We start from the raw sequence: 24,724 nt of genomic DNA on the forward strand, positions 1-24,724 counted from the left end.
TAGCTGCCCCGACTCCTAATTTCGGGGTAGCCCACAAACAGTTCTCTGCTGCCTTCCCGGTCTCCTGCTCTTGTAAGGCCTTCTGCAGGGCCTGTACGGCTTTCCCCCACGACTTACGGTTTTCCCCACAGCCCGAGGACATCGTCTCCTCGGCTAACACTTCAGTGCATTTATCCTACACCTCAGGGTGGAGAACATCCACTGGCTGGTCAATGACCCCAGTTTGTAAAAGCCTCACAACTGCGAGAGTAAAATCTTTCTGTTTACAATCAATACCCCACTGCTTATGTAACTGAGATACGACCTTCACAAGGGCTTCCATCGTCCTTGTTGCTCCAGGAGCGTCCTCCCCACCGGGCTAGTCCAGCCACTCCGGCCGCTGTTCACCTGTCCAGGCGGTTCCCGGGTTTCGGCACCACAGCAGGATTGAGAAGAGTGTTCAGCCCCTGATCACGCCCTTCCCACTGCCATAAAATCTGGAGCCCAGTTGAATTCGAGATATGTCTGATAAGGTATTGTTCCCAGCAAGTCTACCACACTGCATTTAGGTATCAAAGCAAGAGTTTATTTGGCATAGACTGAAATGAACCGCAACAGGAATTTATGTAGAACAAAGCCTAGTTATACAAACTGGAATGAGTGCAGTTAGGGTTTCAGTTACAATCTAATGGCTAAACAAGGTAAAAAGTACATTTCAGAAGTCTCCCAGTCTTGTCCTTTTTATTCCAAGATACAGTGGCTCACTGATGCGTTGTACCTGTCATCTTTTAAAGAGATGTCATCACAATTAACAGTCGTATTTTTCAGCCACAATGAATTTGGTTAGGAAATAGGAAAAGACTAATCTACAGGCTGCTCTTCAAATACTGTCTGCACTTCAAAGAGCACTGGGATACTGTTTTAAGGCTTTCAAGTTGAAGACATAAACCTTGTGCACCAAATAATTAATACTTTAATAGCTGTCGAAAGAGTGATGAGGGGTTGAGCTAGCTTTTGCTTTATAAACTCCAAACCCACACACTAGGCTTCTTCAACCCTGGTTGAAATGTTAGAAAAAACAAAGATACAGACAATACCAGACTAACATAAAACGGTCTAACAAATACAAATTACACTAGTCGGAGTCTCTGAGACTGGGTGGTTCAGCTATGGAACATGCAAATCTGTTGTGCTATATCCCTCTAAGAGTAAGAATTGAGGTTTTACACTGGGAAACAGTATCTTGCAGATCATGCCAAAAATGCCACTGTCTGTAAAAATCAGACAAAGCATTTCAGAATATGCCATTACGAACACTTCAACAGCTAAAAGAGGAGGTTTGCTTAAACAAGAACTTTCCTGGATTCATTTTTTATGCTTCAGCAAATCACCATTCTTGTCATTCAAAGAAAAAAACTTTCAGTTCATTATTTTTGCATGACAATGTCATGACCTAATAGTTATTTACTCCAGTTATTCCCCATAAATATTTGTATTTTATTTACAGTTTTTTCTAGTCTTTTAGAGATCATTTTTATGTGTTTTCAAAAATGAAGCCAAAATTACCTTCTGCAGTGAATGAGGTAAATTAAGTGAAAGCGCTTGCTCTACATCTACACCTGGTGCTTCACTTTCTCTTTTTTTTTTAGGTCTTTGTAGACTAGAAGTTATACCATTTGAGGGTTAATCATCAATCAACTGTTACCTATGGAGAAGTAACTTCGGTACTAAAGAACTCATGTTCTTTAAAACACAATAATTGCATGGCCTGCTTTTAATACTGCTGATCCAACTACACCTGACCACTTAAAACATCTTTAATACATTGTTTGTGGACTATTTTTTATCTCTCCGCTCACTATTTATTAAACTTTGCTTGCTGTTTCAAGAACTGAAAAGCTTGACTTGATTTCAATACCAAGTAAATAACAAGAATTAGTTTTGAATGACAATGCTAAGTGGATAAAATGCTAAATTGTGTGCAGGTATTTTTTCCCTCCCAGACCCTCAGAACAACACAAAACTCCAGCTGTACCTAGTAACAAAAAGACATTACTAAGTCATCATGTGTGCTGAGTTAATTCCGTCAATGTTAAATTATGAATCACATAGTCTGATGCTTCAGCAGACAACCCAGAACCCCATTCCTCAGGTTGTGAGTTAAAAGATCAAAACACCTCTGGCTCTGCTGTGTCAGCAGAGCCTCCAGACAGGTCAAGCTGCTGTAACACACCTTTACTGCTTTATTACAATGACGGGTGAAGCTTCTAACCTGTCTTTCCTAAGGCAGCAGTACGCTGTCAGATTTAATTTAAAAACCCCTCAGTTCAAATTATGAACTGCTGCTGTATCTGCCTACGGACCATGTTTACCTACATCAAAGCTAGCAGGTTAATGTGAGGTAGTAAAACCAGATGCTATCCTGTAGTCAGTCTGTATTTCCATTTAATGGTACCTCGAGAATTGTAATTAACAAGGAAGACAAAAGGAACCAATGTGACTGTTGAATGGAGAAATGAAGAGAGAAAGAAAAACACAGGTGACAAATAGGGAAGGGGAAAAAGTGATGAAAAGCTTGAATATAGAATACTGGTTCTTATCATATTTATTTATACTACACAGCTGGGGAAATAACCATTTCTAAATGACCCTCTGACTGACAACATTTGGATGCTGTACAAAAAAAGAAGCTCGTAAGCTCAGTTATCCCTATAGGCTCCCCTCTGGAATAGCATAAATAAACTATACGTCATGGGCAGTTTGATACATGATACTTTCATTCATTAAGGATGATAACCAGGTACAGTTTTCCTTTCATGTCACAAGGCTTATCCCTAATTTATGAAAATAAAGCATATATATTTTGTACATTTTTATATATATATAAATATATATATATAAAAAAAATACACACTGCCAGTCAACTTAACACACATGCACACACACACACATATGTATCCTGAACACACCCACCCAGTAGCAACAAGTCTGATATCAATATTCTATTTTGTGTACACATACCCTACAGCTAGTAAATAAGAAAATCCCTTTTATGGCAATCTGCAGGCAAAAAAAAATCAATACAAAATATTCTGTTGTACAAAACTGCATTTTTACAAGATCAACCGACATTGTAACATTCCCCTCAGTAATGCACTACATCCCTACAAGAAAAAAAATCAAATCTTTATACAATTGTAAAAAAAAAAATAATTGTAAGCTGCTCTGCAACCTTCCTTTGCTAAGAGTTAGACACATTACACCATTCTAGCAGCAGATTAATAAATAAGGATTAAATAATCTATTATACAAAGCCATACTGAATGGCAGATTTAAAACCAAAAAGCTTTGCAGATACTTTCACTTCCTACACAAATCTGTTTTATTAAGAATAAGACTCAGTATAAAACAGGGAAACAGCCAGCACTGTATCTACAGAACATAAGGAAAATCCAAGGGAAGTAAAATATTTAACAGTTTATGGCACCTTTACTGCATAACACTTTTTTAAAGGCTCTGTTTCCCTGTAACTAATGAGTAAAGGGCTATCTATCTCATAGCTTTTATTAAGCAAACTCAATATAACCAACCACACAGTGGCAAAAAGACAGAACCAGCTGCTCCCAGCTGCAAAAATGTATTGATTTCCACCCTAAACCAACATCATTTAAGTATCAAGAAAAGAAAGTCACAGTCCAGTTTGTATTAACTTTCCTAATGCTTCTTCGCTCCTCGTGTGGCAAATTCACTCTGTTATTTGCGTTAGGTTACCGTTGCTTAGTAACTGTTTTCATGTCCAGCCAAGATGTAGAGATTGCTGTGTGCAGTCGGATTTTCTGTGGGCCTGCTTTCTAACACTACCACTCTGTAAGGAAACACAAACAGAATCCAAACCTGTTAGTAACAAAATACAAAGCTCATGGTGTTACTACTGAGGAGGAATAAACTCGTTGCTCAGAGGTTTCTACAGATTGGAGGGATATAGGTTCACCTAAATATTGTGGGTACTTTATTTTTTAAATCAGTTACCTCATTTTCCAGCATCACTTCTGATAAAAACAGTAAAGTGGAATAAACAAGGAACAGAGGACTAGAAAAAGCTTCTTGAACCAGAATCTGCCCCTCTCAACTACACGTACACACAATGTGTTACAAACTTTTTCTAAACTGACATCCTCCACCTTCAGATAAGTTATGTCCTCTTCTTCTGTTGGGACGTCCTCTCAGATCCAGTGTTGTGAGGAGACACAACCCTCCTATCATCTACAGCCCATAATATCCTACACCTTGTGATAAGCATCAGCCACTACTGTAAACAGTTTTCCTCTCTTCTAAATACTTATCAGCCAATGGGTTCATAAGAAGCACTCAACCCCAACTCAGCCTTTCTCCTGCTAGATCATGTTCCTGTAGGCTTCTCTGGAAAACCTGTCCTCAAAGATAATGCTCTCTCTAACAGCTTCTGTCCCTGATCTTCACTTCTGCAACTGGATAGTTCTAAAATGATCCAAGCCAAAAAGGTGCCACCACATCTGGTTCACCTGAATAGCAGTGAAACTCCTGCTCCATTTGTACAGAGATGGAAAAGTTATCAAACAAAGGGTTTTGCAGTTCAGTGCTATCAGAGTAGAAGGGTTTGTCTGCAAAACTGCATACAGCACAAGGACTTCAACCTGGGGATCAAAAAATGTTAAGTACACAAAATTATGGATTAGTTACAGAAAGCAAGTCACAGCCAGGAGTCCCAAAGACCAAATGAGGGAGCAGATCAGGGATTAGAACTGATTTCTTTACTCATTACCATCTACTTTCACATTTAGCACTCTGGCTGTCTGAGAAACCACAGGTAAAAAAAACCTGCAGATGGCTGCACCTCTTCCCAGCTTCTGTAGCTGAAAGGAATCATCTGGATGTTATGGGTAATGGAGTGCATTTAGGCCACTGTGCACTAGCACCTGCATGTGATCTAGCTTGCTGTGCTATTTCCAGACCTCAAGGTCCAGAGCAGTTAAGATTATTTTAAAGTAACTAACTGCCAAGATAATTCACCAATTCATCAGGAAAACCTAAGCCAGAAGGGGGCTTTTCCTGCTCACTACGAGCCAAAGCTAGCTCTCATCTCTCCCTGTCGCTTATCTCCTCACACTGTATCTCTGTAAGCTCGTGTTTGTGTTCACACGTCTATCTCTGCAGTGGAAACCAGAGGTCACACAGTAATCATTTTGAATGCAGACACAATCACCAATTAGATTTTTGGCTACTGCAGGCTGAAACAGTATTACTGCCTCCCCCAGTACTGCTTACAGACAGGTCTGTGTTGAGCTAGCAGCCAGTTCCAGGTGGAAGCTAGAAAGCTGCTTCAGATAAAACTTCTATGTTACTTCAAGGTGATTACCTGTCTGATCCCAGTAAGTGGAAAACCCTTGTTTCATCAGATATCTCTTGGGTAACCTGTAAAAAAATTGAGACAGTTAGGTCCATTTCACTGGCAAAATGAAATTTATTGGTCTCAGTCTCTGCCTTATATTCCTGGAAACAGAGCTGGCTAAAGCCTGTGTGTGTGTGCTTTACCAAAAAAGCAATGTATGTAGGCAAAGTCAGAGGAAGCAACCAGCAACCTGAAGCAATGACAACATGGAGCACAAGCGTTATCACTAAGGAAGCAGCTAGAGGGGCCAAAGCATCAAGTACTAAGTCAGGAACAGAAAGAAATTAAACCTGGAGAGACTGGGAGATTACTTACTTCATCTGACTTAAAGCTTTTGCCCTGCATGCCATGTTTCCAGAAGGCCAGCACACTGTCTTGAAGGCACACTGCAAAGGAGAAACACAAAATGAGACCCAAGCATGGCTTATCTGAACCAGAGAAACCTGAATTTCTCACCAGCAGTGGTAATTGGAAGCACATGGAGACAGTACGGTGAAACTTGGGACTCCTGGTAGAGGAACCAAACTCCAAAAAAATCACAGAATCACAGAATGGTTAGGGTTGGAAAAGACTTAAGATCATCTAGTTCCAACCCCCCTGCCATGGACAGGGACACCTCATACTAAACCATGTCATCCAAGATTCCATCCAGCCTGGCCTTGAACACTGCCAGGGATGGAGCATTTACCAGTTCTCTGGGCAACCTGTTCACTGTAAGAAAGCTGGGTTGAAATGACTGTTTGGATCTGAGACACATTACTTTATAAAGTGCAATTCAAAACATACTACTCAGACATTCCTTGTTTGCCAGGACAAGATAAGCATCTCTGGTTTTCCCTTCTCTCCCTTTCACTTCTATTCTCTGGATCTTTGTTTTCCTAATGATTCTTGAGAGAACACCAGGAAGCACATAAACATGCTGCCAACCAAAACACTGTGAGTTTCTGGAAATTACAGATCACTGGGGGTGCTGGTCAATGAGAAAATGAACAGGAGCCAGCAGTGTGCGCTTGCAGCCCAGAAAGCCAACCGTATCCTGGGCTGCATCAAAAGGAGCGTGACCAGCAGGTCGAAGAAGGTGATCCTGCCCCTCTGCTCTCGTGAGACCTCACTTGGAGTACTGTGTGCAGTTCTGGTGTCCTCAACATAGAAAGGACATGGAACTGTTGGAACAAGTGCAGAGGAGGGCCAAGAGGATGATCAGGGGACTGGAGCACCTCCCATATGAAGACAGGCTGAGAAAGTTGGGCCTGTTCAGCCTGGAGAAGGGAAGGCTGCGTGGAGACCTTATAGCAGCCTTCCAGTATGTGAAGGGGGCCTATAGGGATGCTGGGGAGGGACTCTTCATTAGGGACTGTAGTGATAGGACAAGGGGTAACAGGCTCAAACTTAAACAGGGGAAGTTTAGACTGGATGGAAGGAGGAAATTCTTTCCTGTTAGGGTGGTGAGGCACTGGAATAGGTTGCCCAGGGTGGCTGTGAATGCTCCATCCCTGGCAGTGTTCAAGGCCAGGTTGGACGAGGCCTTGGGTGATATGGTTTAGTGCGAGGTGTCCCTGCCCATGGCAGGGGGTTGGAACTTGATGATCTTAAGGTCCTTTCCAACCCTAACTATTCTATGATTCTACTTCAGAATAGGTACGAGTATAAAAATAGGCAGAAGTCTTCCATTCAGGGCCAAAGAGAGAAAACAGGGAGCTACTAGCTCTGAATGATCTGATTACCAGACTGCTGAAAATAATGGATGAAGAGCCTGATGCTCTTTAAGCAGTGTTACAGAAACATTTTACACTGTGCTTAATTTTACTAAATCCTACTTGTTTCCCTTTACTACTCATTTGAATGACATTTTGTATCTGCTCAGTATTAGCCATGTACTAAATGCACAGAACAAAGGCATTCAGCAGAATCCTAAGAGCAATGTTTGTTACAACAGCCTTAAACTAATCTTCACCTGCTGCTCCTGACTCCACCCTGCAATCGGAGCATGACAAGTTGTTTAATACCCTGAATTCCCAAGAGACCACTTGCTGTGTAAAGAACTGCTCACATTATTCAATGTCAGCTGCTAAGTGCAAGACTTCGGGATAAATGCTTCTGTCTATAAATTCCTTCAGCGTTCAAGAAGATGGCATGGTCAAGTCATGTTATGTATGTGTCAGAAAGAGATACTGTATGATACAAACACAGCAGTTAATCAGAACACATCAGAAGTTAGGGAAGACTCACAGGCTTGATTAAAAATATCTTTTTTTCAGGATGGATCTGACATATCAAAATAGAGATGCTGTATAAAGGAATGTGCACTGTTTTACCAACTGCTGTTAAAATACAAAATACCTGTACCAAGAATCTTCTTTTGAAGGGAAGATGCCCAAAGAACCCAGAAATGCAAGTTGTACAGAACTGCTAACAAAAGCAAGTTCTGTCTTTACTGATTTTGGTTGCAGAAAGAAGTGCAGTTTCTGAGATACAAATTATTAAGCTTATGTTAGATACTTCTGAGAGTTTGTTACAGCAGAAATACTTGCTTACCAATTACAATTCAAGTTCAGAAACAAGGTTGCTGTCTTTAAACTACTAGAGGACAGCAGCCTGTCCTCAAAAAAATCAGACTGAAATACTATTATCCTATTAAAAAATTGGATGTGCTATCACTTTAAATAAAATCTTAGCTTTTAGAAGACTAACACACATTTAGGTATTACTAAAATGTTTCTGCTCCCCAAAGGTTTTTCTCAGTGCTACAGAAATTATCAGAAACTAGTCGGTCTTATTTTCAAAGTAAGATGCACTGTCATTTAGCTGAAACCAGAAATGACAACAGATGGAAACACATGCAGATTGGACATGCTATCTGGCAACTGCTTTACTTTCTTCAACATGTCAGTGGAGACAGACAGCTCACAGTATACTGACACATGCAATTTTTAGTGTCAGGCCCCACTGGGTGCACTAGACCAGTACAGACCATTGAAACCCCTTCAGCACTCATCCCTCTTAAGTCCTTGAGAGACAACAGAGAAGGAAATCACTTACCCACAGACTCAATGCAGAAATCAAAGCTCAGCTCAGAGGCCAATTTCTTGCTTGACTTCAATTTCCCTTGTAAATTCACAATTTTCACAAATTCTCAAGAAAAAAAGAAAAATAAGCATTGAAACCCACTGCTGAAAAGGATTACTGACAGCTTTAAGTAAAACATACTAATTTAATCTTTCAGGCACTAAGAAATGCCCAAACCTAAAACCAACAGTATCTGCTTAAAACAAAACCAAGAGCATCCTTCTATCAAAATAAATATAGAAAACCTTCTTACACACTTTGTATGTTTTTAGACTCTACTGACAGCCTTCCTGCAAATAACAAACAGTGCAGAAATGTGAATTCAACATAAAGCTTGAAAATTTAGGCAGATTAAGTCATTGCAGTGTTCCCATTGAGGTATTAACACATGATTCATGAGAGTTATGGTTATAATTCTTGTATATGACGGAGTACTGGCTATTTGTCCTGCTAGTACATGCAACAGGCAAATGCCACCTTCCCCAAGTATTGAAAATTTCTGATTAGCTTGGTTTTTAATTGACCAATTTGAATTTGAAATTTTTCTTTTTTTTTTTTCATTTTTTCAATTTGAAAAGAAACAAGAATGATCCACACATGAACCCTCCACACATGAAGAGGGAACGTGGAATCCCAAGAGTCAAAAGAAACTACTTATTCTGAAATATTACAACACAAATTAGTAATGAAGGGAGAAAAATTAACTTGTAGCAGAGTTAAAATCAACAACTGTGGCAAAACCAGTTTTGCACAAGGTGTGGTAATTTGCCCAACAGAGATGTATTACTTACTGTCCAGGCAGACTAAGACAGTGTCTCTTTCCAGCTGTGTTACATGAATGGCATCTAACTGCTGATTGCCTTGTGAAAGAGAAAACAGATTATTTTATCTCACATCATAAGACTGATCTCAGCCTCCCCTCAACTTCTCACCAACTGCTACAACCTTCTCAGTATGCTCCAAGTCTTCTGCAATCTACACTTTGTTACGCTCAGGGATTTTTTTTTTTTTAAGGCTATATGATTCCAGACATTTCTGGGAGAAGTACAGGGCCTAAGGACAGACCCATCAGTTCAAAGCAGGCATTTAATATGAGAGCATTACTGTTTATTTGCCTACAACACATTTTATGTTGCAGCTCAGCACAGCATGTCAGCTTCCTTCACAAAGAGGCATGATAAAGAACAACAAAAATCATCAAGGAAATCTTTGCTCCTAAAAAAATTCCTCTGTGCCCATAAATCCCCATCTGGAAAGATTATTGTGCTGATATTAAACTAGATTTAATAGTTTTTCTAGTTTTTATTAATGAAGTTCTTGGTACAGCTGCTAAAATGCAGTATTTAAATGTTAAAAAGTATATTCAACAAAGCCTGCGGGAAAAAAGCATCTGCAAGGTATCAAGTAGCTTTTGAACATAAAACAGAATCTTCTATTTATTACTAGCCAGCTGAGGATGACAAGCCTCCCCCCAAGAGCTGGAGGACAGACAAGAATGCATTTATGTGAATTTGTACACAGGAAAGAAAGGGAAAGAGGACAACAACTGATCCCAGGAAAGAGTATGGAGCCACAAATGAGAACCCAATCAGCAGGGTCTGCATTACTGTCTAAGGAGATTTTTAAATTAGGGGATGTGTCTGAAACTGGAGCCTTTTAAGAAATACATTTTATACTGAAGTTGGCAGGTCATCACGAGCAGAACCTGGAATCATCTTCAGTATGCTTTAGGTAGAGAAGCTGCATCATTTTGCCTAGTCTAAAGAGTTTCCAAATGACTGCTGAGGAAGGTATATCCAACAGCTACTAGACAATAAAATGGCTGCAAGATCAACCAACAGTCTTACCTGCACCAATTTCTGTAAACCATGAAGAAGCAGAATTCAAGTTGATTGTCTCAAAGTGAACAACCTGGTTTGGTTCAGTACCCTTGCTGATAGCTACACAGACCATTGGGTACTCCTGCTCTGGTATCACTAGCATTTCAAACACATTCAAAGGGCTTGGCAAAGGAAAGTCAAAGTGCTGGAAAAAAACATAACAGGGCATTTATAAAGTCTTACCTTACCTTGGAAATAAGAAGCCTAAAATAACATGAAAAACTATAAAAGATATAGAAAATGTTTTTCACTGCTACCAAGAGTGCTTTTTTGAGACAGCACGAGCTGTGAGCAGCATTACATTGCACAGAGGTACATGCTGGTCTGTTACTGCTAGTACTGGGCTTGATCCAACACTTGCCTGACTTCAGTCACAAGATTTTTCTTAGTCAAAATATGTCAAGCCAGATTTTCAAGTGCTCAGAACCCACAAATGGGACTAGAATGGGATGTACTTTCCATTACAAATTCTGGAGAGGTTATTTCAACAACTGTATTATGATGAAGATTAATGTTCTAAATGAAAATTATATGCTTACCTTTATTAACATGAATTTCTGCATTGGCTCATACCACTGTAGTAGAACAATTCCAGACTGCAGTGCACCACAGAGGTACTTATGTCCTGTGTATGGATTTCGTACTATATAAAAAAAAAACAAACAAAAAACACCCACAGAAAACAACCTTTTTTAAGTCCTGGAAGTACAACGCACACTTGGAAAAAACCTCCCAGCTATCTTTGCAAACAATTTAAGACACATCATCAGTTTCACACTAATTGCTTTCTGGCTTGGCATGCAGATATCCACAGTGATTAATATCGTGCTACTTTCCAGAGAAATTCAATCATAATTAATAACTGCTATCACTCTTTAAGTCCCAGTGAAGAGGCCACATGCTGAGTGTCCAGAAGAGCTGTAACGCCTTCTTCCTGGGGATGTGAGAGCAGGGAAGTGAAAGGTCTGGGTCAAGTTGGATTTATAGAAAAAACATGCCCAAGCAGTGAAGGTGGCCCATAATGTCTGAGTTTTGACAGTTCATGCAATAGCATGATGAAGGTTTTGGGGTTTGTTTTTTCTAAGCTCAGTTGGATACAAGACCAGCCTGACTTCAGGAATCATTTGTAAATATGCCTACTGTAGACATTTCATATGAGCTGATCAGGATATCAAAGTTTACAAGTAGGTATTTTATACTCTGCTTAAGCATTTTTACAAGCACAAAGGTACAGTTTCATACAACACCAGGACCAGTTTTCAAAAGGACATGCATTCTGTAGAAAGCCCAAGCCTCTTCCCAAAGTCAGTGAAGCCAAAGACAAATCTATAAGTTCACAAGCTTTAACTCTTCTAACTCTGGAGTTCTGGAGCGACGGCTTCACTCCTCTCTAGGCTGTTATAATTTCTATTCATGTCCAGCCCTTTCTTTGTGGAAAATATTCTTTTCAAGTGAGCCTTGCCAAAAGTTGGATGTAGGTCAAACCCTGAGCCAAACTGACAAAGCAGAAAAGATACTTGCGTATGTGCAGCAAATCTGGGATCCTGTAATAAGCTTTATATTTGCAGACAGGCTGCATTTCACACTAACTAGTTGGCTCTGTGGGCAGCCTGAAGCCATTGATCCCAAAGCCAGTGATCCCAAACACTGCAGGTCTCAAAGAGAGTGTGCAACACCCACCAGCTACATGCTGCTGGCATTCTCCAGAGTTTCCCTCTGGACCTTGCTCTAGACTGCAACATTTCTAGGTTAAGAGCTGATACAGAAAATGCTTTTTTTTACTCAGCAGCATAAAGACCCTCCACATTAATTAAAAGGAAAGCTAAGCACCATTTAGGCACAGCAATAAGAAATGATGCAGTCATACCGTTTTCTGAAGACTGAGCTAACTGTAAGTTTATTAAAAAGAAATGAGTGTAAGACATGCCACACTCAATACAAAGACAGGAAAAAAACTGCACAGCACAGCTCTGGCTCACCTATACAGCATTTGTGGCATCCTTTGGTATCAGGGATCTTCATCGTTAAGGCAAACTTCCTGGAATCACAATTATGCAAACATGCATCAACGAGAGGTGTCAAAGCCTTTCACGCTACCAATTCAGCAGCACAAACAGCATTTATGGGAATTTTCACTTGTTAATAATTGCCTATAAGTGAAAGATTTGTACCTTGGTAATATTTTGTCAGGAAACCTATGGGTTTGAATATGAGCCGCTAATCCTGTTTTTTTGGCTTGTTCAAACAAAGCTATTAAATTATGGGAGTACAGCTGGAATGTTTTCCCTGTAAAGAGAGAAAAGCACAACTGACATCATACCCATGCCTCCAGCAGAGAACCGCACAGTTAAGAAAAATGTAGGTATAGAAAATTACCTTCTAGAAGAATGGGCCACGTGCACCAGGTATTTCAAGTCCAGTTATTGAAGCAAAAGAAAACAAAACAACAATAATGTATACAAAGAAGCCATGGTGTTCAACTCAGAGTTCATTTCAGTAACATTAAAGCAGCTCTGAAAGTTGCTTTTATGTGAACATTTTTAGAAGGCTGTAATTATACAACAACAATTAACTGTATCCTGGGCTGCATCAAAAGGAGTGTGACCAGCAGGTCGAAGGAGGTGATCCTGCCCCTCTATTCTGCTCTCGTGAGACCTCACTTGGAGTACTGTGTGCAGTTCTGGTGTCCTCAACATAAAAAGGACATGCAACTGTTGGAACAAGTGCAGAGGAGGGCCACGGGGATGATCAGGGGACTGGAGCACCTCCTGTATGAAGACAGGCTGAGAAAGTTGGGGCTGTTCAGCCTGGAGAAGGGAAGGCTGCGTGGAGACCTTATAGCAGCCTTCCAGTATGTGAAGGGGCCTATAGGGATGCTGGGGAGGGACTCTTCATTAGGGACTGTAGTGATAGGACAAGGGGTAACAGGCTCAAACTTAAACAGGGGAAGTTTAGACTGGATGGAAGGAGGAAATTCTTTCCTGTTAGGGTGGTGAGGCACTGGAATAGGTTGCCCAGGGTGGCTGTGAATGCTCCATCCCTGGCAGTGTTCAAGGCCAGGTTGGACGAGGCCTTGGGTGATATGGTTTAGTGCGAGGTGTCCCTGCCCATGGCAGGGGGGTTGGAACTTGATGACCTTAAGGTCCTTTCCAACCCTAACTATTCTATGATTTTAACTGTATCAAAACATTTTTATCTATAAATCAGTACAAGTGGTACTACACAACTTTGCATATTTAAAGGCACAGTGCTACAATTAGTCTCCATGACACAGCGCCTCTGTTTCCTATCTGTAATATCCTATTCCAGGACAACTGATGAAAAATAACCCAGTGTTTTTTTTTTCAAGCATCAATCTTCTGAATTAGTATTTCACAGGCACCTCATTCTCCTTCAATTTGAAACTGGTTTTGGTTTAGGGTTGATTTATTTTTTGAATCTGGTTCATTCAAAAAATGCTCCCAGGCTACAATACACTGAGAGTGAGCACACACTGTAGCTACATTTCAGTAATGCACCTATGGTAATCCTCTCCTGATTTTGTTATGACACATTAAAGCCATCCTTATGCTGACTCTCCTAGCTCAGGGACCAGAGGAGGACACTTCAGATTTGCCAGCCACTTTCAGTCAAATTGCAGCCTTGACAGAGGCAATTTATTTGACAAATGCCAAGTGCTGAGCTCTAACTAAAAATAAATTACAAACATAAAATAATTCAATAAATAATTCAATAAATGCAATAATTATGGTGGGACATTGCAGACAACTGGCTCTACTACTTGTAAACATCAGTTTTATTTTTTGAAGTCTTTCATATTAAAACACTCTGGAAGCAAAGCTTCAAGCGCAACAAAAAAACCCCATGTTTTCTACTTCAGCACAATCAAAATACATTGTACAGAATTACAACTTGAAGTGTTTCTCTTTATTTATAATCTTACTGATTTCCCCTCTATGTATACATACCTGACAAGGACATTAAGGTGTTATTGATAACATACAGCCATGTGCACTTTCGGGGAAATAACTGAAGAAAGAAAGTATTTCCATTAACAGAAACATACAGGAATTTCTAATCATGCCTGCTCCATTTCCACCATCATTCCTGCAGGGATTGATACAGGAGAAAGTCCCAGCTGCAACTACAGCTTCCCCTTTAATTAATTTTTTTGGATCCTTACTTAGCCCTTTTCTCTGGGTGAAATACTTTCATACCTTCACTCTTCTACCCCTTCAACTTTCAAAATTCTATTTCTCTTCATTTTTTAATTAGCACAGAGCCAAATTGGGACAACTGGCAAGACTGGAATCCCATACATAAAAAGATACAGCTTGCTTAGAAATGACAGCCAGAGAAAGATAGTATTACAGAAACCTATTAAATCCCACAAAAGTTAGAAGAGAGGGGCAAAAAGGCTACATGATTTACACAGCTAATAGCACTGTTAATAGCATCTTGTGCTAGGAGCAGAAAAAGGACACATTACACACTATTTCAACTAGATATACTCATGGCAGCAGGTCCCAATAAGGTTTACTTTACAGTACTTAAGAACTGGCTCAGACCCCAAGGTCTCAGTAATAATTACTGTCAAGAACTGATGGAGGACAAACAAGTACCTCAAGGACAAACACGATACCTATGCCAAATAAAAAGGCCAGTGGGAATTGCAAAATAGTCCAACTGACTAAGTAGCCAGAGCAGCACAGGAACAAGCCACAAAAGCACTGACATATCTATCCTGTTGAAAATAGGATATAAAAAAGCACATGGAAGAGTCCAGAGAAGACCGTTACATGAAGCGTTTAGGAAAACGTACAAGGGAAGAAATTGCTTTGGTTAATGGAGAAAAGAGAAAATTGAGGTAAGAAGGCCAGGGGGTCTCCAACAGGTGCCACCACAATTTTTAGATAGGTGTACCCTGTGTCTGCTAAGGCCACAAAAAGGTACACAACTTCATTATTCAACACTATCCTACTGAGTTCAGGTGCACCTTCAGCTCTCTTAATTCAAGAGGATCTTCTAATTGTATTGAATTCAGATTCCCATTTCTCATCATCAAGCCCTTTATAATCATCTCTTGTCTTTGCCTGTGCCAAACTAACCCCTCGATGATCTTCCTCAACCACTTTCCATGTTGAGTTTTGTCCTCTTGTTTTTGTCCTCTCAGAAACAGAGGACTTTCTTAAGCACAGATCTCTGTGCAGTGCCCCTGAAATCATCTTTCTCTCACTATTACTCAGATACACCCACTCTGCCACCACTCCTTTCTAGCCTGTGCCATGTCTTGACTGAATGTATTGCTCTTTAGATGCTTGAAGTGCCTTTGTGAACTGCTTTACAAACCTACAAGAGTAAACATTAATTATCAGCATTTGTCAGCTTATCCAAGAAAACTCTGCTACTCCTGACTCTAAAAGAGCAAATATAACAGTACCACGACTGCATGAAGTGCCTTTGGAAAGGCTTAGAGTGCCCAAGAAAACAGAAGCAAATGTGTATTTATTGGTGATGATAATATCAGATAAATGAAATGGTTGAGTGTTTTGGTAACATCCAGTGGAGCAGCAATATGCCATCTAGTGGAGATAAAACAGGGAGAGAAAGGGCACGTAATCAGCTGTTCCCAGGAAGAAAGGTGTTTTAAGAGAGAAGTCCTCTGAAAGCAGTGTTACATAAGCAGCATCAAAAAAACCCCTCAAATCGGTAGGCAGGGGAACTGTTAATTTTCTGAATGCCATTGCTAGCTTTGATGTGGATCAGTTTATGCCACAAAGCCTCGCATCCCATCTATCCCATCTAATACCAAACTTTCTTGCTTCATAATATCCCTATATCTGTGTTCAGTACACTAAAAATCACCTGTTCCATTGTTGCTTCATGAAGTTCATTCAAATTCAACGTATAGATACCTTCTTCTGTGCCAAAGATAATGTACTGATCTAAAAATTTAAGAGAAAGATATTATTTCACAAGTTCATTACCACTTTGGCAACAAGCAGGTTTAAAATAAAAACTTAAAATAACTTTACCTTTAGTATCTGGATGTATCCATGATGTTGCACAATTAATCTTCAAAGGACAACCATCAAAGACTTTGGAAAAACATGCTCCCATCTGAAAGACACCAAAACTGAAACCTGAAATAGTTCACAGTATAAAGTGTTTATCTGCTGGCACCTGGCCACTAAGTACACACCTGTATGCACCGTGGCTCTCTTTCTTCAGATACAAGCTTACTCTAATATGGTTTGATGCAAAACGTTTTTATCTTCCCAAAGGCTACAAATGAGCTTTACAAACCTTTTCATAAGCTTTGTACACATTAAGAAATGCAAAGAGGGATGAAAAATTTTAAGTACCACTGGGTGAGAACAATATAGCCTGGAGGTATTTAAAAGACATGGAGATGTGGTGCTTAGGACCACAGTGGTGGGCTTGGCAGTGTTACAGTAACAGTTGGACTTGATAGTCTTAAGGGTCTTTTCCAACCTAGATCATTGTATGTATGAATATTGAGTGGTTACAAATAGCATATGAAGGGAAAACAACCAGAAGTAATAACACTGTCTCACACCACTACCACCTCTCCCCCACTTTCTCTTTACTAAGCAGGGACTACTACTTGAGATCATAACTCAGAGCCAGTGAAATCTCCAACCCTTCACATCCACACTGAATGGTGGAAGGAAGTTTTTAAGAACAGGAAACAAAAATCATGGGTTCAGTACACAAAAATTAACTGGCTATGAGTTGCAAAAAATCATGCCAGATGAGCTGGTGGTTTATTCTAGCATAAACCTTCTGACACTAGAGAGATGCCATTAGAACAGGCTTCCAATAACTCCAACTGCAAATGAGATTTCTTACCAGCACCTTCGGTGTCGGTGGTAAACCATTGATTGCTGGCTTCTGTGGGAAGAAAGAAAGATCATAAAATACCTTCCCCACACTGATAAAACTAGCTAGCTAACATGACAGTGAAATCAGACTGAGAGTCACAAAACTTACAGGGAAATCTCTTTTCTCTTTTTTACGTGGCAGTTGAGGGATTTGTCCAGACCCTTCTGCATTTTCTTCTATGAGTTTCAGCATGCCACCCCCATTCCCTGAAAAGAAGCCCAGACACACTTTGTAGCTTGCTCAACATAGTGAAATAGAAAATATTTTTGTTGCTCTGGTCTCTCTTCTCCCCTTTATCTAGCAGGAGTTGAGAAGTGAACTCTGAAACATTTATATATGCATCTCAGGTACCAGCACACGTGTATAAAGGAAAGCTGCACCTCGTGATCAACTTGTGTTAAAAAAATTATCTGCTAAAAATAGCTGACTCCAGAACTGATTTGCTTTTACAGGATGCAAGTTACCTATAGGAAATGTAATCCATTTACCTAAGTCGCTGTATCTAGCTGTGAGTAATCCAGGGCTACTGATGCTGCTGGTCATACCAATGGGGGAAGAATCAGCCTGAGGCCCACAAACAGGGATACTCTGTCTCCTGTGAGCTGGTGGGGCTCTGTTCTGTGAGTCTGGGAAGCGTTTTATTGTCTGACATTTGTCATCATCTGGGAGGTTCTCCTCAGGATAACTGTTTATTCTCGGCTGTAACAAAACAGAGGTGAAGATTACCTGGAAATGGCACCTGGAAGCATAAACTTCAGACAATTCAAGTCAGACTGCTTCACCATTAAAAAAAAAAAAAGTCAGCCTTTGAAAAGAGCCATTTAACAGCAGGATAATTTAAGAGGTATTCCTTCTCTCATGGAAAATCACAGCAGCAGACAGAATGCTGAACAAGAGGAAATCCCATGCAGCATGCTCTCTTAGGGGGAAGATACCTACAAGTCATTTTGTCTAGGGTAGTGTACAACGCCAGGAGCCCCCAGAGGTCAAGGCGATACAGACTGCTAGTCAACATAAATATGAAGCTGCACAACGTTTGCTAGCAAATGTTTTTTAACAGAATATATGAGCTACTGAGAGCATCAGACAAAGCACTGCAGAGGCTGCACAAGTGGAATTTGCTTCCTAAACTCATGAACCCCACCATCTCTTACCTTAGGAGGTAGTGGAGGTGGCCCTGCTCGTTTTAGGGTTGATCTACAATGAAAAAGTTTCGTAGTTGTATTAGCTAAACCAACAACATAAACAGAACTACCTAAGAATACAGACTCTTAAGACGAGCTAGATGCATAGGATAGATGGATCAAGGCTTTGCATGAACGCATCTAGATGCATAGAATAGGTGGATCACAGGGTCAAACTAGAAGTTTGGGGTGGGGGGAGGGGAAAGCATGTTAATCTTGTTAGAAGTGCTGGGTTTTTAACTCACGTTCTTTCATAAACGCCAATGTTATAGAGCGTTCTGTGGTGGAGGGTATTTGAAACTAGCAAATAAATTTATGTTCAGGGCTAGTCTGGTACAGTTTGCAGCTTTCACTCTGGATCAGACAAACATCTGGGCAGCAGAGGAGCCGCACATACCCCACCAGAGCTCTGCAGGAATACCTGCACGTCCTGTCACTACTGGATCTGGCGCATGATCGATGGATTAATCAATATAAAATCTGCTTTAAAGCATTAGGCACTTCCATATGCACGCGAAGATAACCTTAGGAAGGAGAGCAAGGGAAGAAAGCATTGCTTTGCAGACATTCTGCTGACCATCAGAACAGTCAAGCGTGCGTTAGACCTTGGAGTGCAACCAGCCCTCATTTATTTATGAGCGGCAAAGCTGCCTGCAGCATTTTAAGGAAAGAGGTTTTGCCAGAACGCTGCCTGTTTTAGCGAGAGCCACATGGAGTAAACACAATTGTACGTGAAGGAGGTCCACTCACTCTTCAACATCTTCACTCCCATCGCCAAATTTTGTAAGCAGTACCCTAGGTAAAACGTTTATAAAATTAAGAGCTCTGCCCTGAGGTTGACACATGCAACTAAACTGACCGGTGATGTCATTTAGTTTCATAACAAACATCTCCCATCCCTTTTCAAAACAAAGTACTTCTCTCTTATTCACTGCATTGAGCTCTTTCTCATTTAGTATTTCCTTCCCCTCACCCCCCAGTTATCACAGAAGCTCTCTTCCATATCAGGTACCATCAACTCATCTTTCACTTCCCTACCTGGTATTTTAAATACTGTTGAAATGCCTAATAGCAGTACAAGATGAGAGAAACAGGAAAACAGAAGAAAAAAATAGGAGAACAGAGGATGTTACTGGGAGACAAATGGGGAAAAGCCTTTACAAAGGGAAGTTTCCTCCGTTAGTGTTTCCCATTACAGCAGGAATTTTTGTTTCAAAGCTACCTCAGGGTCAAAAAAGAAATTGTGACTAGAAGATCAAAGCAGCACTACAAGGTACTCCTGAAACAAACAGAAACTGGTAAGATTTTGCAAAATGACAATTTTCAAGCTCTGCCTTAAAAATAAAAAACTGCATTAAATAAAAAATAAATAAATAAAAAAATTGAAACCAGAAATCTAAACCAAATAAAAAGAATTCCTTAGCATGTTGCTGTGATGTTGTTAAGTCTGAGCTTCTGCTTTTAGGAATGGTGAGGTGGAAGAGCCAGTTCAGAAGCTGGCTGTCTCAGTGTTTGGCCAGGGACAGGCTGGTGCATGCTGCAGCTGCCTGGTGCAGTCCAAGTCCCTGCATGCAGAGCAGACACCCCCACACCTGCCAACTCACACATCCTTCCATGCTCTGCAATGCACCACATCACCCACTGAGGGATGACCACAGGGGTAACGAGCAGGAAAACAAAAGCGTATTATACAAAAATGAACCCAGCCAAACTTGGATTAATGTAAAATTTCCCTGCAGGTTACTTCTGCAGGGAAAGCAGCAGACGGTTGCCAACAGGAACTATCAAAAATTTTAAAGGAGAAAAAAACCAACCATCCATAAAACCACCTCCAGAATACAAAAAAAATGTATTAAAAAGTATTTTTAAAATGCTACAATGAGAATACCATCAAGTAGACCTGCTGCTACCCCCCATTCCAGACCAGTAATTCCAGAGATATTGATCACCATTCATTCTGATAAAGGACATGAAAAGCAGGGACCCTCCCAGCACACATCCTCTCTGTGCATCCCTGGTATTACTCAGAATTGCTGGGACAGAGGAGCTATGCATTTCCTGTTTATGTTTTCAAACTGGAAGCAGTTTCCAAGCAAGCAGCACAGATTCACCATCCAGAAACTTTATGCCTCTCCTGCTTTCAAATACTAAATCTGTATCTATCTACTAGGCACATTTGCTATGGCCACATTCATTCTGCTTTTAATACAGCCTGTTACAGACAATTTTAATAACATCACAGAAACAGAATCAGATCAGTAAGTCAAGTTGCTGGGAGGCACTTCCCTGCCTCCCTGCTCCTCGGCCCCACAGATTCCAGCTGTCTTCACAAAAGCCAGCATTCACGAGACAGGCTTTTAATCTGCAGCTCATCAGGGTCACACAAACAAACCAAGAGAGGAAGGAAAGCAGTCGCTGTCATTACTGGAGAGGGAGAAAGGGCGTAGAATGCTACTCCAAACTTTTACTACAGTGAGAGTGAGAACAAAAACCCCAGGCTGGACTTAAAAAGACCCAAACACTGGCAATCTCTGTGACACGGACAGCTTTCCAGGGGGCTGTAATATCAGCTGACAACTTATGCAAGCCTGTATCTGCAAAAAGCCAAAGAAATTTACTGTCTGCTACTCAGTTCCAAATAAAGATAGGAAACAGCAATTATTTCAACTGAAATAGTCTTTCCCTACATATGTGCATCAGTCAGTATTACTGAACTTTCATATTCTTCACTGTGAATTCAAAAATTGCCTTTAAAGGCAGAATCCAGTATTTTAAAGCAAAAGAAAGCCACATACTTAATAATTTCAGTCCTAACTTGGACAGAGATGTGCTTCCTTACTTCAGGCCTGCTTTATCCCAGGGGAAAGCAGTTATAGCATATGTTTACCTAAAACATTTCACCCCAGAACACTGTATGACTGTATTATAGAGTACACCTGTCAGACCCCACAGCAGGAGCAGTCATGCCACCAAACTTGAACTGGTTTCTCCTTCATTTTCCTGCAAGGACCCAGCTTCAGGGCTGCAAATGTGTTTTGCCACAGGATGTCACAACTGCAGCTGCAGCTCAGAAGCGCAAGGCCAGCGCAGGATCCTGAACTCAGCCCTTGCAAGGTTACCAGCTCTGCTTAAGAAAAATGTCTTTGGCTGTATTATTTCAGTGTGCGGGCCATACATTTATACTTCACTTTCCATCTAGAATTGTGGAGGGCTACAACGAACTTTAAACAAACTACTGTTTGTGGCTAAAAGAGATTAAAACTCATTGCCCAAGAGAATGATGAACCAACTGCAGAAGGACTGCATACTGGGTAAAATTTCCTTTGACTTTATGAATATTTAAGTGGCTTAGGGCTTAAGGCTTGATCTTTCCACCATAGCTCCATTTCTGTTTCAGAGTGCATTTTCATGTTAAGTCACAGAAATAAAAGGTGCTTTTAAACTGTACTTACTTGCTGCTTCCATCAACAAAAGGATTCCAATGTGAAGCGAAGTCGGTGCCAGCTGCCACAACCTGAAGATGAACAAATTGTCATTTTTTCCCTTGTCAAAATGAAGTACTTTACCACAGCACATGAAGAGCCCTGCAGAATGACCCATAAGTAGCAAAATAAAATTCCAAAGTGAACTGATATTTTACAAACTAATTATAAAGCAACTATTGAAAAGCTACCATCTTCTTAGACTCAGATTTAAAAGCAGCACTTGGAAATGATGTAATACCGGTATCAAGTAGCAATAAGTAACACAAAAGCAAAAACTTATGGTGAAAACTCAGTAAGGATTTTCCAGTCAAGGCAGCTCCAAGACACTGTTCCAGCAAGAGAACATACTGCAGCCATCAACATCACCTACCTGGTGAACTGGAATACAGCTGTGAAAAACAGGAATGGGATTTTTCTGGAGTGCTGAGCACTAATGTCTCCAAATCCAAATTAATGGCAGCTGTTGCTGTTGACAACACTTATTGAAAAATGGAGCCTTGTGTACACAGGCACACAGTAATCCCAAAGAACGTTAATTAACTGATCTACAGTAAACTGCTGAGGGCTGGAACAAACAGCAGCAGCTCACAGGGGGCAGAACTGGATGCATGTGATCTGGTGGCCTTCCAAGAAACAAGCAGCAAATAAACTCTGATGACAGGAAGATCAGGGTCTCAAATGCAGAACAGCCTCTCCACATAATCAAATTAATTGGCACACATTGGTTTTCTCATTTAAGCATAACCATAAAAGCACGGAGGGCAATTCATTTTCTTAAAAACTGTCTGGGGACCAAGAGTGGTCTTCTCATGACTTTGTATTTCAGACACATATTACTATGAGTAGAGCCACAAAACAACAAAGATACTATGATCTTAATAAATGAAGAAAAAACCAAATCTGCCCTTACCATTTCATCCCGAGCTTCTGTTTCTTTCCGTAGAGGGGGCTCAAACTGCAGCTTATCAACTACAAAACATTGCATTTTCAAATTTAATGGACACAACATTAATTATACCAATGCTCTTTCTATGCTTACTACTGTGAAATGCATGTTATAACAGATCTAAATATTATGTACACAACGCTTAATTTGCCTATAAAATGTGACCGTCACTTAAGTATCAGCCTTATTGTCTAAATGCTTAAATTTGCAAATATGAAACCCACAAGAAACAGACCAAAAGTAAATACCAAGTCATTATGTGAAAGCACACCAGAACCTAAGTATGTTTACCACATGCTACTTTTAATGAATGTGAGACTTTTTAACAGCAAGCTTCTTAAAAGTGTGATGTACGTGATGCAAAGGAGCAGGCAGCATTGACATTACAAAAAACATTTGTCCAAACCTGGAAAAGGATCATTCCTACCCTCAAAATGTCAACTTCGATACAACTGAGTAGTATTTTGTTATTAAAAAAAAAAGGTCTTATTAAAAGAAAATGCATTCTATTAACATGCACCCTGGTCAGGACAGCTATTGCAACCACAAGGGCTCCATCAGGGTTAAGGAAAGATTTCACTTATGAACTTGAAACAATCTTAGAATGGTTTGGGTTGGAAAGGAGCTTAAAAGATCACCCAGTTCCACCCGTTTGCCAATGGTAGGGACATCTTCCACTAGACCAGGTTGCTCAAAGGTTTCTCCAACCTGAACATGTCCAGGGATGGGGCAGCCACAGCTTCTCTGGGCAACCTCTTCCAGTGTCTCGCCACTCACATAGTGAAGAATCTTTTCCTAGTTATCTGATCTAAACCTGCCCTCCTTCTGTTTAGCCATTGTGCAGACAAACAACAATGTGGAAACACAAAATGCTATGTTTTCCTGTATTTTCTCATTACATCATGACACCCAATGTACACAAGGAAATATGTCCTCCTAATTATCAACTCACTCTCATTTTTTTATGTCTGCACGTTATTAGTGGTTTTGCTCCTTTAAGTAAGGCTGCATGGTCTGACAAGAGATCATAGAGCTGAAACACTCTGCTGGTCATGCAAAGTTTCCACATAACATTACAATGCAGCAATGAGATGTAATGAATTCTGGTTTCAGACAAATATTATTGAAGATTGACGTGTATGTGCTGTTTCTTCTGGTTTTGTTCCTCCAAAGTTCCAGCCATAGAAGAGACTTTCCAGAGTACACAACACAAGAATGACACCGACATCCTTCATTGGTAGAAGCAAACTAGCAAAACAAAATGGGTAAAGCCCGTCAAGAACTTACAGTTTATCTCTGATGCTGTTCTTTCTGCTCTAATGTTCCTGTTCGTAGAACGAATTGTATGGCGGATGACGGAATGAGGCTGCAAGGGTTAGAAATGGAAAAGCTGAGAAAAGTTGCATGGCTTTCTGTTGGTTCTTAATTAACAATCAAACTAACAAGAGGAAAGCTGTTGCAGTCACGCACTGTAACATGCACCACCTTCGTCTTAGCCCTGCACATGATCTTTCTATACACCCACAGCATAAGCATGACAAGTGCTGTAGCAATATGCCCTTGCTTCTCCTGCATGGTAACTCTAAAAATGGAGCTCTCAAACTGTTGCGGCTGCGCCCCTGTCAAGCTGCAATCTTACATTCCCAAAGCAAAGCAGGGTATTTAAACCATAGTTTTACCTACAGATAAAAAATAAAAGATTATTTCACTCACCTCAAAATCATCATCATCAGCTTCACTGTAGTGTGTATGGTTGTCAGGGTTATTAACTTTGTCCAACAGCTCAACTGCTAAAGATCTTGAAAGACCAGGCTGCCCTACAAAGCTATGCTGAAACCGCAGAAAAGGAC

At 40.4% G+C, this 24,724-nt stretch overlaps 1 protein-coding gene and 1 long non-coding RNA gene across 3 annotated transcripts in view; one reads left to right on the forward strand and one right to left on the reverse strand.

Annotated features, from left to right (window-relative positions):
* Positions 1–645: 645 nt before the first annotated feature.
* Positions 646–24,724, reverse strand: part of MAP4K5 (mitogen-activated protein kinase kinase kinase kinase 5) — a 67,812-nt gene continuing 43,733 nt past the window's right edge. Inside the window, exons 13-33 of one of the 2 annotated variants that reach the window (XM_061354605.1) lie at positions 24,588–24,704; positions 24,162–24,240; positions 22,839–22,897; positions 21,896–21,957; positions 19,194–19,238; positions 18,414–18,456; positions 17,748–17,958; positions 17,368–17,465; positions 17,227–17,268; positions 16,389–16,473; positions 16,219–16,298; positions 14,322–14,382; positions 12,525–12,639; positions 12,333–12,391; positions 10,893–10,996; positions 10,321–10,498; positions 9,265–9,333; positions 8,447–8,539; positions 5,723–5,793; positions 5,375–5,430; positions 646–3,844 (exon numbers count right to left, since the gene is read on the reverse strand). In XM_061354605.1, the coding sequence (XP_061210589.1) occupies positions 3,757–3,844; positions 5,375–5,430; positions 5,723–5,793; positions 8,447–8,539; positions 9,265–9,333; positions 10,321–10,498; positions 10,893–10,996; positions 12,333–12,391; positions 12,525–12,639; positions 14,322–14,382; positions 16,219–16,298; positions 16,389–16,473; positions 17,227–17,268; positions 17,368–17,465; positions 17,748–17,958; positions 18,414–18,456; positions 19,194–19,238; positions 21,896–21,957; positions 22,839–22,897; positions 24,162–24,240; positions 24,588–24,704 (1,815 nt within the window). In that variant the 3' untranslated portion in view covers positions 646–3,756. The remainder of the gene's footprint in view (positions 3,845–5,374; positions 5,431–5,722; positions 5,794–8,446; positions 8,540–9,264; positions 9,334–10,320; positions 10,499–10,892; positions 10,997–12,332; positions 12,392–12,524; positions 12,640–14,321; positions 14,383–16,218; positions 16,299–16,388; positions 16,474–17,226; positions 17,269–17,367; positions 17,466–17,747; positions 17,959–18,413; positions 18,457–19,193; positions 19,239–21,895; positions 21,958–22,838; positions 22,898–24,161; positions 24,241–24,587; positions 24,705–24,724) is intronic. The other variant, XM_061354606.1, reaches the window with a different exon arrangement.
* On the forward strand, positions 4,048–10,100 carry LOC133212828 (uncharacterized). Its single transcript, XR_009725618.1, has 2 exons — positions 4,048–4,170; positions 9,924–10,100. It is a non-coding gene; the product is annotated as an uncharacterized LOC133212828 (long non-coding RNA).

This window comes from Neopsephotus bourkii, unplaced genomic scaffold (genome assembly GCF_033783945.1).
Source record: "Neopsephotus bourkii isolate Nb327-2 ecotype Australia unplaced genomic scaffold, CSIRO-AGI_Nbou_v1 NB_740, whole genome shotgun sequence".
In the NCBI taxonomy this organism is placed as follows: Eukaryota; Metazoa; Chordata; class Aves; order Psittaciformes; family Psittacidae; genus Neopsephotus; species Neopsephotus bourkii.